At 42.0% G+C, this 16833-nt stretch overlaps 2 protein-coding genes across 4 annotated transcripts in view; one reads left to right on the forward strand and one right to left on the reverse strand.

The window, feature by feature from the left end:
* The window catches only part of LOC125327248 (serine/arginine repetitive matrix protein 3-like), a 41284-nt gene extending 29723 nt beyond the window's left edge, over nt 1-11561 (reverse strand). The window contains exons 1-2 of the mRNA XM_048306577.1: nt 11396-11561; nt 10521-10595 (exon numbers count right to left, since the gene is read on the reverse strand). The gene's annotated coding sequence lies outside the window, so the exon portion shown is untranslated. The remainder of the gene's footprint in view (nt 1-10520; nt 10596-11395) is intronic.
* A 110-nt stretch (nt 11562-11671) lies between these two features.
* Nucleotides 11672-16833, forward strand: part of AMPD3 (adenosine monophosphate deaminase 3) — a 33440-nt gene continuing 28278 nt past the window's right edge. The window contains exons 1-2 of one of the 3 annotated variants that reach the window (XM_048306576.1): nt 11672-11778; nt 14950-15175. In XM_048306576.1, coding sequence (XP_048162533.1) covers nt 14955-15175 — 221 coding nt within the window. In that variant the 5' untranslated portion in view covers nt 11672-11778; nt 14950-14954. Of the gene's footprint in view, nt 11779-12020; nt 12180-12376; nt 12395-14949; nt 15176-16833 lie in introns of those variants that run through there. The other 2 variants (XM_048306575.1, XM_048306574.1) reach the window with 2 other exon arrangements.

Genomic DNA, 16833 nt, shown 5'->3' on the forward strand with positions numbered 1-16833 from the left:
ACTTCACACAAAGGAATTATTTGTGGAGCAATCTACTCACCCTTGGTGCATGGATCTGTTCAAACTGCACCAATGTGTGCCCCCCCAAACTGCTGCACTGGATTTCATGTCACTTGTAGCACTTTACTGCCCTTCATTTGGATAACCAAGAAATACAGTGTGTATTTTCCTGAAACATCCTAAATCACTTGTTACAAGTAGATACCACATTGCCTGGAGTTATCTAGAACCCTGCTCTGAAAGCTCCAGGTAGAGGCTCTCCTGTCCAGTCCACTTGCTCCAGTCTCCCTTCCTGCAGCTAATTAAGACTTCCTGTCTCATGTTTCCAGTTTTTTGAAGTTTTGCTCTCCTGAAGAAACATTTGGAGTAAAACATTCATCGAACTTCCTTGTCTAATTGCTTGGTCAAACTAAGATTTGAAACAAAGGACTCCCTTTCACTCCTAATCTCAGATAGAAAGGCTTTTCTAGCAGATGTGGATACACATTCATGCACAGGTATTAAAAAAATACCTGAACATTAAAAACAGGGCAAAAAATGTCCATTACATAGATAACATACCCTCAAATATCACAACTATGATTATAATTTTTTGACCAAGGTAACCTTTTATCAGCTCCTGAATTATGAAAATAAAAGAAACAACACTTCTTTAGCTCCTGATCCTGCAAGGATTGAAGACTGAAAAACCTGTCTGTGAATGGTGTGGGAAGCTGACAGACTGGGGCTCACCACCTCAGACAGTATCTCAGGGCAGGTCTGAGAGAGGAGGCTCTGCTGCCCTGTTCTGTCCTTTCCTGTTGCCCAGCACAGGTCCTTGTCATTGCCCCTGCTCCACAGCTCCTGCCACACATCTGGAAACAACACAATTTTCCTTCAATCTGTCACAGGTCACAGTATTTAAGTCTGCTTAGAGGACAGAAGCATCTGCCACAGGGAGGGAAACCAACAGCAAGTTGCTCTGTCCAGTTCAAAACAGATCCAAAAACCCAGTTCTTCTAAAAGATCCTCCGAGTGAAATGTCAGAGTTGGGCTTTGACATATTGGGAGTCAGAGAAACAAGCAGTGAAAAGGCTGGCAGAACAAACATGGGCATGCAACAGGGAAATATTGCCTTGGCATTGGGGATGTGAAAAGTCATTCTGCAGAGAAGGCCAGATTCCATGTTTAATGACTGCTTGTCTGAATTTAGGACTATGTGATGCACTTAAACCAGTAAAGCTGCACACTGGTATCAGTGGGTACAGGCATTAAGATCCAGAGGATAATCCTATCCTTTTGTACTGCTGTACCTCACTCAGGCTTACAACCACCATCATTTATCAGTTGAGGAAACATTCCCATCTTGACTTTCACTGTAAATTCTGCACTTTGATTTTCTCCTTTACAGTTTTCCTTTTGTTGCTATTCATTCCCTTTCCTTTGGAGTTTTACTCCCTCTAATAACTCCTCTTTCTTCTCATGCTTAATTCTAATTGCCTCCAATCAAAGTTTTGTTAAGCATTCCAAGTCATGCCATTAGATTTTAGGGTTAACTGTTCAAAGACAACTAATGTCATTCAGAATGTTATTTCAAGTTGCCTATTTGTGGAGTCCTGAAGAAAATGCTGCAAAAGTTTACAATGAGTTCATGTGTAGAATATTGTAATGGATTTTCTTCTCTCCAGGGAAGGTGATGGGTGTAACCACTGTAGCATAAGCTATTCCACAATAGTTGCTCTTAAATAACTAGTTGCAGCTTTTAGAAAAGCTCAGAAACACTTTATGCCATGACAGCTGTATCAGTCGATTTCCTTGTGCAGACAGAAGCTTCGTAAACAGGGCAGCTTGGCACAGGACCTGCTTTAATGTAAACTTTAAGTCTGCAGAAACTGGATATATCATGGGTTTGTGCACTACATCAACTGGGGAAAATGGAAACTCCACTGACTCAGACACGTCTTTTCTGGTCTCTTTTCTATGAACCACAATGTTGGCTCTCCTCTGTCCCTAATTGTTATATTACGAACTTTCTGGCCTCCAGCTCTTTGTTCTAATGATTAAACAAGACTAACATTTTTTTGAGGTCATAGTGATAATATGATAGTCCCTTTGAAGGGATTCAGTAAATACAATACAGCAGTAGTGCACTGTGGTATTATCAGAACCTTAATTTTGACTTTTGGCAATATTATCACTGAAGAAATTCTGGTTTTAAAAACTTAAAATGTATAGCAGGCAGAAGAACCACCAATAATAATCAAAACAGGTTTATAAAGCACAAGACTCAGTTTCCTTTCCTGAGCACACTGGGCAACCTCTAAAAGGAGTCCAGCTGTTAAGAGATTCTTAGAATCATGCCCCTCCTGCCTAAGATGGCCATCCAGAAGTAGCTTCCAAAAGAACTACAATAACTCTGACTCACTCTGAGATTCCTGGTAAGCAACTGATTTTCAGTAGTTACTGCTGGCCATGTGGGATTGACTCCAGCATTCCTAGGCACCTATGTGGAGATCAAAATAAACCAGCTTTTTTGACAGCATTTGCTTCTTCTTATGGACTATAGAGAATCTTAAAACACCAGCTTAAATTTAGCCACTATCTTTCAAATTTCCAAAGCTAGGTCAGATCAGCTCCCATGTCCAAAGCCTGCCCTACCTTTGAATTATACATATTTTAGATTGCTAAATGGACATTAGGATTTAAATTAATCACTGAATGATGTCTAGCCAATCTATGTGATTAGACCGGACTTGGACAGGAAGAAAAAAGAAAAAAGAAGAAAAAAAGGAGAATGATTATGGGACACTGATTTCTGTCATGGACCCAGGAAGAGGTGGTTTGTCTCAGAAACATCAGTGGCTGTTCCTGGTGTGACACTTTCTGTCCTCTGTCCTACATCTGCCAAACCAGCAGAAGCTGATAGGTTGGCTCAGTCTCTGCTTTGACCACAGTTTTTTCTCCATAGGGCAGCAAAATTCTCTTTTGCCTTTTTGTTGAGTAGTTGATCTGCACTCACATTTGCAGGTTACATTAGGAGAATAAAGCCAGCCCAATTATTTAAACAATAACTATAAAAATCATGTTTCTTTGTCACTAGAAGTTATCCACAGATGCAGAAAATGACAACATGAATATGTAATGGAGGAAAGGACAGTGGATGACAAATGTTGAGCAATTAAATCTGAGCTCAGCACAAGAAATTATGAGGAAAAAAAATCAGTGTAAATTGTGTGCGTGTCTTGTGTGCATGCTGGCACACTTATTGCTGGGGGGAGAAGATAACAGCCAGTGAAGCTTGCTGCACGATTTTAAGGGAAAAAGCATGAAACATGCAATGTGGCCTCTTCCCAGCTTTCTGACCAACTCCAGAGCACTGCATTAGGTTTGATATGCCAGCCTGTCAGAAGGACAGCTCACAGAAGGAAGGTCATGCTACAGAGAAAAACTGATTAAATGTATGCCCGGAAGCAGCAGGCAAGGGAGCAGCACAGCTATTGGAGGGATCTAAATGTCAAGCAGAAATCAAAACATGTAACTGGAAATTATGATATATGAAAGTGGCTGAGGATAAAGACAAGAAAACCTTTTGTCTAGACTTGGGAGTCTCTAGTGAAGTAATAGAAATTTCCACATACAATTTAACAATTCTGGCACCCATAACTGTACATTTTGTAAGAATCAAGAGCTATCAGGGATTAATATGGAACACTATGAGCTGTTTTCCCTCTGACTGTTAATACCTAGATGTTGCTCTTGCACACACAAGTCAAAAAACCATGAAATTGTGAATTTTAAACACTAGAGGGCTCCATTGACTTTTTAAATGCATCATTTCCCAAGCTTGCACAGTTTTGAGAATACCATTCAGAGTTGTGTTCCACTGACAGTCATAGATACTACTCCTACTAAAAAAAAAAAAAATTAAAAAAAATTGTCTTCAGCCTGTGACCAACATGGAACTGATAGCCAGTGCAAGAGGCAAAAAGCCTTTCAGTTTCTCCACTGTGTTATAATGAATTTTCACAGTTAATTGTGTCCACAGGATGCCTGTGTGGTGCCTAAGGATGGAAAATGAAGGCTATGGATTCTGGCCCCTGGCATGGAGAAAATTGGCAAAAGTGGTTTTAACTTTTGATATGCTCTTCCGACCTTCTGCACCCATCTGTGTCACACTGGCACAAGAAAAAGTCATGGAAGCACCCATTCCTTCCTACTGCACTGCAATGCTGAAAAGTTACCTTGAGGGATTATCCCTGAACAGATTCAGCACATTATAAACTGTTAAAGCACATCTGGAAAAGCAAAGAGATAGAATATATGTGAAGTTTACTCTTGCTCTTTTAGCAAATATCCAGTTTCAGTACAGATTACTAAATGAATGTTTCCATACAGCAAATTTACCTTTCCCCATTGTTTTGGGGTAGCACATATAAGTCTAAAATTTGTACTTCATTCTTATGAGTTTTGAAGAAAAACTACATTGATCTGAAAAAACAAAGTTGAAGAAACGCCAATGTGATGATTTATTTTTTATTTATCTACTCATTTAAGTTCTAGACTCCTCTGATATTTCTGTTTTGTAAACAAAAGGTTGCTGTAGCTCAAAAATTAAATATTAGGGAAGGCAGGCACTGAGTTCAACACCTCTTCTTTTCTTCCACTTTAGCTCTGAGAAGACTGGCTGTGTCCCTACTATCAGCTTATTGTACAGGAGATGACAGGAATAAGCCACTCAAACACTGACTAATCTAGCAGGTCACCTTCCTTTTCACACCTTCTGCCATCTGCTCCAGCCTTTATTGACTACCTGAGTCTCAAAGGGATTTGTTCATGTTGGAGCTGCTCCCTCTGGAAATCCTTTCTTTTCCACTACATGATCCAGCAATGAGTTTATTACATACAGAGACCCTCCCCACAGATCCTGGGCTTTAGGAACACATGAAAAAGGAAAGGGTTATGAAGGTATATGGTCAAAAATGACTCAGTAGAGAACCAGAGCAAAGCCCTGAGCAGAGCACTCCTTTACACCAATTCTTCAAGGTGTCCATGGAATTCAAGGCCTTTCCATGGAGAAAAAAGGCTAAGGAAAAGGCAGAAAAACCTCAAATCAACATAAAACCAAACCACCAACAAAACCCCAAACAAACCACTCACCCCCAACTTATCAGGGTCACTAAATCTAACAGGAAAGGCGTGGAAAGTTGCAGGATCAGAAATCAGTATAGAGAGAATTGAGTAAGGCATCAAGCACAGAAGCCCTGACAGCATCTACTGCTCCATAAAAGTATCCCAAGTGTTCATCACCTGATGATGCTCTGCCTGCGTATGAGGGGACAAGCAAACAGAACAGGCCCCACCATCTCTGCGATCTTCCCTAATATCTGCTAAAGACAGAGTTCTGAGCTATGAGGCTCTTTTTTCTTGCCCTGTTGGCACTTAAGTGACTTGGAAATCTGTCTCTGGACACAGGCATCAGAATCAGTTCCTTCAATTATGGCAGCAGCCTAACCACAGAGCTCGAGGTACACAGAACTTTGTAATTTCCCTTTGTCCATGGAGGATTAACTTCACTCCGTGCAATAACTGGGAATTAGTAAAGTCTTTCCTAGACCCAGAAAAGGGCACAACTATGACTTAGATATGTGTGCTATTTATTTCAATGGAAGGGAATGTCCTGCAGGTCAAGGAAGAGGTGGGACTTTCAGGAAACCCGAGTGGAAAGAGCCACTGCAGCGAACAGGTCACTGTAGAGCCGGAGAGAGAGATGCCCCAACACCGCCAGCAACGCTTTTCCCTCCGTTAATGTATAGGCTGCGCCGGCACGAACAGGGAAGGCTCCGACAGGGGCGGGAGGTTACGTAAGGGGATATCTGCATTCCTTGCGTAACTCGGCTCTTTACATAACCCCGGCCCCGGCCCCGGAGCGGGGAGGGCGGCACCGGCGGCACCGGCGGCACCGGCGGAGCGCAGGGCGCACCCGGCACTGCCCGCCCCGCCAGAAAGGAAAGGCGCTGTTCTTGCCTAAAGGAAAAGAAATAAAAAAGATGGGAGATGTCACAGACTGCAGATTCCCATAGCTGATGGGTTAGGTGGGCTTTATGGAAAGAAGACAGGAGTTTTTAAAGTAGTTTTTCATAGAGAATCATGGAACTATCAAGTTTGGAAGAGACCTTCAGGATGATCCAGTCCCCCACCAAGCCCCTGTAACCCCTAAGTGACTAACTCACATCACCCAGATCCAGATGCACCTTGAACACCTCCAGGATGGGGACTCCGCCACATCCCTGGGCAGCCCATTCCAACATTTGGCCATCCTGACAGTGAAAACATAAATACAAGACAGGCCGGGTCATAGCGATTTTACACAGACAGATTGGATAAAAATAATAAAACAATTCCCACTCCCAGTGAAAATTTAAGTTTCTACAGGAGAATAAGAAAATTCTCTGTTGGATTGCTTGCAAACTGCCTGCTTAGCGCCACACAAGGATCACACAGAAGGTTTATTTGGGCTGTAAATGGTCACTAGGAATCCCCATGTACAAATGAACTCCCGGGTAGGAGGTTGCAGTTTCACTGACACTTGTGAAAGGAGAGACTTGGAAAATACACTTGTAAAACAAAGAGAAAATGGGGGATAATCTGGGGACAGAGAAGGCTGCAGTGCAGCAACACTTAGCCCAGGGTTTATTTAAGGTTACGTGACCTTTGTGTAAAGTCACGTCTAAACCACATCTTGCATTTCCCATGTCCTGGGCAGTTATGTGCTCCATCTGCATCCCACAGATACCTGTTACTTGGGAAGGAAACTTCCAATGTGAGGGCCAAAGAACCCAGATGCAAACCCCTATCACAAATGATTACAGAAACTTAATGGCCAGTAATAATACAAATGCAGAACTGAGTAGCACTTAACAGAACTATTTGCATTTCCCTACAAACTTAATATGTAAACTAATTCTAAACATAAAGGTTAAATTTCAGTACTGATTTTTGCAGAAATCACCAAATTCAGAATATTTTCATTTTAGGGGTCTCCAAAAGAGACCACAAAGTTCTCCTCTGTGAGCTGTAATTATACTGTTATATTATTTATCATGCACTGGCAGTGTCTAATTTATTAGACTGTTGCTTGCTGAATATTTTATTTTATGTGCATTCCGAGCAAATAAAATTCCTCATAAAACAAAGTTGAGTAAAAGAGAATTGTACATCAGAGTTGTGGTTAAAAACTATTTCTACTACATTGCACATAACAGATTTGATATGTAACTTTCAGAAAATTCTGTTTTATAAATCAGATTTAAGGTCATTCAGCTACACATACAGGTTTGTATGATGCATTCAGATCTCTCCTTCTTTGAACAGTTCCAGAATTTCAGATAAATTATGTATAAAGTCAGAGAAAGGCAGTCTTCCATCTGGGGTAGCTACTTGCAAAGTCCAAGCTAAGTAGGTTTGAGACAAACTGGTTTTAAACCAGCATTTTACATGGCTGTTGTGACAAAGGCAGTTAGCAGATGCCAGCAAAGAATTCGCCAGCTGGCTGGAAAGAAATTTTTCCAAATATCCACACGATGACTTACAATTCCAAACACACCAAAGAGTCCCATCTTGCTTGTAAACCTTTCTTGTGCAACAAAATATTACAGTATATTCTATTTATAAACTCATGGAAAACGTTTATGTTGTTTCAGACTCCAATTATTAGGACTGTACAGGTAGTTTCCCAGTTTATTTTTAAAGCAGTGGCTGAACAGTCACATCCTTTTGCAATTTCTATGGTTCTCACTTCCATTTCTGGTTTTAAACAAACCGGTTTATACTTGCATACTCTATGTATTTTATTTTATAATAACACACTACAGGACAATAATACTCACAGGTATCCTCTCAGAAAGGAGAATGTCACTTGGCTGAAAACTCCCAAGGAACTGGATTCCACACCTAGAACTCTCAGTTCTAATGTCAGTACAAATAATTCAAAAACATTTTGCATTTTATACAAGCCTAGTAGCATCTTATATGTACATATTCCAACTACTCAATATGAAGTTTACGAAAAACTTGGTCTAATCAAAGTTTCTCCTCCTAGTTCTCATCTCACATCCCACTTTCTCAAATGGCCTTGAACAATCTCCAAAACACAGGAAATTTGTTGCTTTTATTTAGAGTAGGAGCCAAACGTCTAGATTTACAAATTCCTCTTTAATTCAATACTGAGAAAGACCAAATCATCTGTACCAAGAGTTCTCAACTGCTCTAATTCAATTACTGAACTGAATACTCATATGCCCAATTAATTTCTACAGGCTTTTTGAAAAGCAGTGGATAAGAAATATGATGCTTTTTGATTTGTTGACTTTATAAAACTGACAGATATGATTTGCTCTGTATCATTTCAATCATTCAGTGGAGCAATTTTCTCCATTTCTGAATTATTATAATTTGCTATATTATTTTGTTTAAAAAAGGAATAATTCTTCCTTTATAGTATTTGATAAGTATTTGATATGCAATTCAACTGCATTTCACATTTGGCATAAACCTCCCCTCTGACTTTTGGAGATAACTTCATTTAACTTTGAGGGTTTTTTTCTGTTGGAATATCAGTAAGTAAATCCATGTGTGCCAAGCATATCATTAACTGAACTGACTGAAGATCAGAAAAGCAGGTACTAATATTGCTTGGGTGCCACTAATGGGTGCTTTATAGATTGAAATATTTCATTTGATCCATTAGTTGTTTTGTTGTTATCAATATCACAGGCAGTTGTATGAATCTATTTACAAAATGAATTCAAACTCCATTAGCTTTTAAGGCACTACTCAAATGAAAGCAGTCTCTTACAACAGCTGAAACAATTACAAGTGAATATGAGAGACCATTTTGATGAATATGCATTCCAGCAGTAATCATCTCCCAGACAAGATTTGTCTGTTCCTAAAAATAATTGTTAATAATACAGATGTATATTTAGGCATTTTTTACTGTTTTGTTCCATTCCTCTGTAAATGTTGACATTTAAAACTTTATTACATTTCCTCTTGTTAAAATAGACTGACTGCAAAAGAGAAAATACCATGTGCACTGAAATAATCATGAGTTTACTACTGTCACCAAAAGAGTAGTCTCTAAAGTAGGACCCTTAAAGCAAGTTGAAGACGTAATAGAAATACACATTTAAAAAATAATAATATAAATAAATGTGATCAATTGTAACTTGGTAAAAAAAAGTGGATAACTTTTTCTTGTATAGCAAGATTAAAAAGATGAAAATAAATGCATTTTTACACAATGCAAAATTTACCTGAGAGAACCAGGGCTTGCTACACAACAGAAATGAACTAACACCCAGGTGGCTTCAGAAAGTACTGACATTTTACAATAGGAATCCCAACATTTAAAATAACTCTGGAGACACTTGCACTACTTTCAGTGTGTGGTGTGTAAAAGCATAATCTACCTACAAACAGGACTGGCAGACAGGCTTCCTCATGGGGCAGACAAGGTGCTGACTGGCAGTGTAGGTGCCAATGGAAGAGTACAACAACATCTGTGCTGAAAATACGCTATTTCACTGTCAGCTCAGTGTCACTGCCATTCCCCAAGGATACATGTGAATTGTTCATTATGAGAGCAGAGATGGGACAGGAAACTAGGCCCACTATTCAAATGTATGCTCTTAAATAACTGACCATAATAATTGGTTCTGCAAAATGCCAGAGGACTTGAAGTATTCTCTTGTTAATTTATTACCATTACCCTATTCTTACAAGCCACCCTGCTCTTATTACAGATCTTGCAATAATATTTTCTTAATGCTTCAATTACTACAGATGCATTTACTAAGCTATGATCTCATTTTGCTTTTGAAGTTTTCCAATTTGTTACAAAAGGAAAGCTTACTTAAATACTCATGGTTGCCTATAACAAGTGCCCCGTGTCCTACACCCTTAGGGGTTTGCACTTCAGTGCTCACAGAAGCCTTTTCTTGGCTAAGATATTTTTAAGGTCTCCTTTCTGTGTGAATTCTCTGGCTGTGCTAACACGTGAGCTCACACTGCAATGTTCTCTCTCTTCGCTCGGGGCATACGGAGCTGCCCGTTTGTGTGTAAGAAAGCTGAGGAACACAGTTATCTTCCAGACCGTTATTTTTGCACTGCGGTTGGCACAAAGTCAGCACGAGAGGGAACTCTCGCCAGGCTCTTGCATCCCACAGAAGAGATTAAATCAAGTGCTGAGGCAAGACTCATGTGCCAAGCTGAGAAGAGAAAACCAAGAGGCCGTGAGATACTTGAATCCAGCAGGCAGGGCACAATTATGATTTGGTGTACATCAAGCTTAAACTTCAGGAAAACTGCCATGATAGCAGGCAAGTTTGAACAAGTTCAGGCAGGTGGCTGGGAAAAAGGAAGGAAGCAGCACTAACAGATTAGGAATCGAGGGGTGTAGTGAATGGCCAGCAGCAACAGGTGTGCTTTACTCACATATCAAATGGGCAGGGCAGCTGTGAGTCAGAGGTATAGACACTTACAGTATGTGGTTTTCTGGGTGGCAGATATTTTCTCAGGGTGTTGCCAGCAGCAGCTGATGAAGATATTCGCAATTACTGTGGGAAAAGCACGTACACACAGCATAAGTCTTTTTTCCAAGCTGAGAAACCATGCCTATTTTTGTAGTATTAATATTGTTTTAAATATTTTTTTATTATGGCTGGCTCATTTTTGAATGCTTTGGATTGCTACATGCCTCATACAACAGCTGTGGCCATAATTCTTAGCCTTTTTCATGAGCAAATGAGTGTGACTGTGCTGACAGTTGTCTAAAATATCCGGTCTTCTTTGCGACTCGGACTTAGGATGGACAACTCCTTTATTTTCACTCCATTTCTTCACTAGCTGTGTGAAGTAAAGGAGTTTCTGAAGCCAAAATCCCCTGAGATTTATGCATGGAGCATTTCTATGCCTACCATACTGGGGGTCCACAGGACTACCTGATCCCTGATGTTTTGGGACATCTATTTTTAACTGCTTTTTACACCAACTACCTTCACTCACGTGCATTCCCAGTGCTTTCCTGCATTGTAAAGATACGTTTACATCTAAATGTCTTCAGGTTAGACTCCAAGTATTGTAACCGAAACTTACCAAAATGTCCCTAGAACTTTCAGCTTCAGGGCTGGAATCTCTCAGAATAAGGTCAAATTATTTTACACGCTAATATCCTCATTCCTGCTGAGTCACGCTGGGGTCGAGCTTCACTTATTTGCCTTGGCCTATTTAGCCGGAAAATTTCTCGGGGTTTTGTTTATTTTTTTAATACAGACGAGCACCTGGACCGTGTTGCTACACTGAAGGGCAGACGCTGTTGAAAACTCTTTTGAGAGGGACACATTGCCAGCACACTTACCGGCTGTCATTCTGCACTGGCCTCACGACTTTCTGGTCTCGAACCGAAGTTTGCTACGTTAAAGCGCTTTTCGAGGAGTTTTGAACGACGCGCTCGTGGGAGGCGGCACGGCTGAGGCCAATCAAGGCGGGCTGGGTTCCCTCCCTCCCTTTCTTCTTTCCCTCCCTCCCTGCCGCGCCGGCCGGGGGCCATGTGACAGCGCGACTTCTGCCTTCAAGCCGCCGACGGGGAAGGGGAAAGGGAAGGGGCTACACTTTCCCCGCTGCTCTGGCTGCCGCTGAGACCGCGGCCCGGCGGGGGAGGCGCTGCCCGTCCCCCGTCACAGGTGCAGCGGGCGCCCGCAGCGCCGCGACCCCGGAGCTACAGCGCCGGCCCTCACAGAGGTACGGACAGAGCGCCCCGCCCGCCGCTCGCCCCCCGCGCCGGGGCGGGGCCCGGCCGGGGCAGGACCGGCCAGCGCAGCCCCCCCGCCCCGCGGGCTGCGCCCGCCGCGGAGGCGCCCCGGCCGCGATGCAGCCGCCCCGGGGCCAGCCGGGCGGTCCGGCGGGGCCGGGGGCGCGGCGAGCGGGCTCCTCCGCCCGCGGGCCATAAAGGGCCGGGCAGGGGCGGCGCGGCACTGCGGTACCGGGCGGCCGGCGGGTGGATGCGGCAGCAGGGAGCGGCGGCAGCTGGCGGGAGCGGCTCCTCCCCCCCCGCCGCCTCCTCCGCCGGCGGCTCCCGGCAGCGTCTCTCGGGCCGGTGGCGGCCCGGCCCTGCCCCAGCATGGCTCTCCCCGGGGCGCTCGGTAAGTGCCGCACCGGGCTGGCCCGGGGCGCTGGCGGTGACCTTGGGCCGGAGCCGTGCGGGGCTCCTGCGGCGGCAGTGCCCGCGGGCCCGGCCCTACCTGCTCGCGGCGCTGGGATGTGGCGCTGCCGGCTGGGCATCTGCGGGGCTCGGAGGCGGCTCTGGTTTTCATGGCATGTGCTCGCTATAGATTCAAGACCATTAAATGCCTGATCGGTAATTGCTTCCTAAGTAATCATTCCTTTTTTTTTTTTTTTTTTTTTTTTTTTTTAAAGGCAGCATGTTTCAAGAGATACAGCTTTCTTTTCTTCTGCAAAGGTGCAGACCTAAAGAGCAACCAAAGCAGCCTTTCTTTGAGATCGATATATTTAGGAAGAGAGTAGTTACTGGGTAGCATTCATATCCTTCCCCATCCCATCAAAATGTCTAGTTGTTGCTCACCTTGGGCAAAGGGCAGCACTTCAATAGAAGGATACTGGATACAAGAGTCTCTTCCAGTTCAGGATGGCACAGCTTGCTCGAGTATTGCATGAGGTGCCTCATGACTGTTTTAGGTTTATTAGGCTCATTTCAGTGCCATGAGCTAGCTGTGATGTGGGTGAACCTACATTTCAAAGTGTTCTGTGCCTTATTGTCTCATGCTTGAGTGGAGAACGTGAGCTTGGGTTCTGTAAGAAAGAAAAAAACTTTGGTGTCAGTATAGGATTATACTTACATCTATACTTTCTGTCTCTTTACTATCTTATTGTAAGGATATAAAATACGGCATGGTTTCTCATGCTGTGTGTTCCTTATTGCATTTCTGTTTCTGATCACAATTCTCTGGGAAAAAGTTTATTTAAACTAGGAAAATGCTCAGCCAATGATAAAGATACAACCAATTGATATTTTTTTCATGCTAGTGCTGAGAATATTTTAATTGCTGATTTAGCAGCAGAAAAACCATTATTGTTTCACATTGTAGTAGTATTGTTAGCACTCCTACTGTACTTGAGTAAGGATAAAGGGAGTTTTTGCCTGGTTGAAGTGGCCCAAAAGGCCCTTGCTTGCAGCTGTACGTGTGGCAGGCACTGCTGCTGACAGCTGTGTTCTTCGAGGTCAGGAGACAGACTTCTATGATTTACTTGGGGGTTGAAATTGAGAAACCAAACCTAAGTTTGGATGCTAAGGCATGGTGGTGCATTGTCACTGAATTACTCAGCTAAACATGTATGTATTTTTAAACTTCTTATGTAGTTATACTTGATTTTATGAAGAATTAATACTAATTGCAAAACAGATACTTTCTTGGCAGAAAACAGCACAGTCAAATCCACAGCTCTTTAAAACCAGAGTTTTTCTACTGGGATGTGAATGGGTTCTTATAAAATAAGAATGCAAAGTAATGTAGGGGAACACTAAATTGCCGTGTTATGGTCCAATTTAACTCTTGTCACCTTCTCATACTATATTTGCTTTTAGAATAAAACCAAAAATGTTCTCAAAGCAACTGTGAAAACAGGCGGACATTAATTAGAGTCTTTTAGGCTGAAAACAACAGGATCACGTATCAAAAGGATCACGTATCAACATGTGAAACCTGCAGCATTCCTACAGAAAAATTGTAATGGGGGCCCTGATAAGTTATGGCTGAAGTGATAAAAAACTGCCATGCTCCATGCTGACTTCCAGGATATGTCATTATTTAAATGAATACTATATCACAAAATATGTTTGCATTTTTCTAACCAAAAGGGATTCTGAAATGCCAGTTTTGGACCCAGACTTCACATTCTGGCAGTGCTTGGATCCATTTGCTGTGACATGTTCGCAGCTATTTTTAACTTATGTAATAAGAATTTAATCTTATTTGTTACAAACTCCATCATACTGAAGGCATTCAGAAAGCTTTATAGTACACAACAAATAATGCTGGTCAGTAGCTTATCAGCACTGTGTTTTTTCCCTCTGGAATGCTTCCAGTTATGCTAAAATGCACATTGTGGATTGTATGGAACTGGAATAAAAGTAAAGCCAGGAAAATACAGAAGAAACAATATAGATAGCATTTTAGTAGTGATGCTAGAACAAAACAGAAATATTTAGTGATGAAAGGCTAGCTACCTAAAAATGTAAAATGTATTCTTTTTGAAAAGTAATATTTAAATGCCATGTATAAATGTAAGTCCACGACCTATCTGCTTCCCACATGCATTCAGAAGTCTGATATGAACTACTGAAAACAAATAGAAGAGTCACTGAGTTAACTATACTGTCTTTGCTCCTGTTGTACAACCATTTCACTTCACAGAAGTTCTGTGACTTTCTGATTTGTGGAAGGGATGGGGTGAGGTGGAAATATACAACCTTCTTTTCTAACTTGCCTGTTGGTTTGAAGTCACTGAGCGAGGAAGAAGGCAAGCAACTGAGTGAATGTGATTTCCATGCTCAGTGCAAGGACACACAGCTGAGTATCCATTGTATCACAGATAACTGTCTGTCTGACTATGCAAGTGGAATCTCCTGGTAAATCTCTACATAAGTTGCTTAGGAATTTTTGTGGGTATACCAAGAGGTTCCTGATGCACAAATTAGCATGGCTCCAAAAGTAGAGCTGCTCTGTGGTTCTTGTGTACTGCATGCTAGTTTAAATCCTGCAGAGCTGTTCTACTTTCTTCTGCTTTTGCTTCAAGCTCTGAATTTTGATAGGCATTCCATGGAAAAACCCCCAGTCTCTTGCATATCTTCACTCTTCCTGTAGCTCTAACTTTATCAACTGTGCTCCTTATCAGGCGAGATGCCGCGGCAGTTTCCCAAGCTGAACATTTCGGAGGTTGATGAGCACGTGCGGCTCCTGGCAGAGAAGGTGTTTGCCAAAGTTCTGCGAGAAGAAGACAGCAAAGATGCATTGTCACTCTTCACCGTGCCTGAAGACTGCCCTATTGGGCAGAAGGAGGCCAAGGAGAGGGAGCTGCAGAAGGAGCTGGCAGAACAGCAGTCTGTGGAGACAGCTAAAAGGTTTGTTCTGTAGTTGCTTTCTTAGTGGAAAATAGTTTTTGAAATGAGTTTGAGTTACAACTGAAATGCCTGGCAAATTACTACTTCAGGAGAAAAGTCAACAGCAGGTACCAGGGCCACCTATGTGGTGTCCTTCTGTCCTGTGCAGGAGGTATGGGGATGGGTCCCAGGGAGCTTGGACTGGTGAGGTTGTCTCAGCTGTGTTCCCAGCAATAGCACAGATATTGCTTATGCAAGTTTAATAAACAGCATAGCTGGGTAGAAATGAACACAACCCTACGACTCTTTAATGTAAGAAGAGTCAGAAAAAGAAACATTCCCCCTCTTTTTCTAGTTTCATTAAGAGAAACAGAAAAATTTAACACAGAGAAAAATGACGGTGGCATGATACTTTTTTTAGTCTCTGCATAAATAGATGAAAGCAAAGAATTTATATTTAAGATCAAGGGGTAAGGTAAAAAGTGGTATTGGCATAATGAGGTTATTTGTAGGTTTCCTTTACTCACAGAGATAAAATCTAACCACTGTCAGCCATAAAAGTGCACATTAAAAAAAAAAAAAATTGCATTCTACCTTTGGTTTACCCAGGGCTGTAATGAAGCCAAATTTGCTTTGGTTTGTGATTTTTGTTTTTTTCCCCTGTAAGAGAGGCAGACTTCCCTGATGTCAGGCTGTTCCAGTGTCTTGCCTTCACAGGATTGCTGGGCTGTTTCTGGAGTCACATGAACTCAGCAGCAGCCTGACACCAAATGGGTTGGACGTGTACAGACTCTTCAAAAAGCAGGCAGACAAGAGGCCTTTGGAAGTGATAGCTAAACACACGTACCTGGTTAGCTGCAGAGAGGCAGTTGGGCAACACTTGGAGTCATGTTTCTGGAACAGAAGGGAGAAGAGTCAATTTAGTTAAATTAAGGTATGACTCACTGATGATACAAACTGAGACTTTGTGTTTGGAATTGTGCAAGTGGGTTTCCCAGTTGGCATGTTCATAGATACAAACAGGCACAGAAGGGAAAACCAGATGTTGGCAGTCAAACAAATGTTTGGTATATATTTCCTCCTAAACTAGTGTGTTTCACATTTAATTTGGAAAATTGGTCTCACAGAAATAAACTCAAACTCAGGTTTTGTACAGGGAGAGGTATTACAGGTATGTTGTTTACATGTGGGAACAGAACAAGTGTTCATCCCTGTCCTGCAGGGTACTTAGTGACAGTGACACAGGTACAACTTGTGCTGTTTCCAGTTGCAGTTGATCCAATGCTGCCTTTCAAAACTGATGCTGATTTCCAAGGTGGCTACAAGTACTTGAGAGGAGGGAATTTGAGTGTTAATTGTACTAGCGCTGCATGTTCCTAATCTTAAGAATACCACAGAAGTAATACGCAGCTTCCAGAAAATGTTCCGGTGTTCCTTTTTCTTTGTTAGTGATTCTTACCAACATTTCAAGGTTTTGGTATCTAACTTACAAAATTAGGGACGATTTCCACTGTGCAAAAGAAATTGATATCACAGGTAGTTTATAACATAGGATTTGTATAGTAGATGAATATTTAAGATACATTTAAGCACATTTAAACAGAGTAAGGAAAATTAATTCCATCTTTAGAGAGATTCCAAAACTCCGCTTGAGGTATTACAATTACTTCACTGAGAAA

This window comes from Corvus hawaiiensis, chromosome 6 (genome assembly GCF_020740725.1).
Source record: "Corvus hawaiiensis isolate bCorHaw1 chromosome 6, bCorHaw1.pri.cur, whole genome shotgun sequence".
Lineage (NCBI taxonomy): Eukaryota > Metazoa > Chordata > Aves > Passeriformes > Corvidae > Corvus > Corvus hawaiiensis.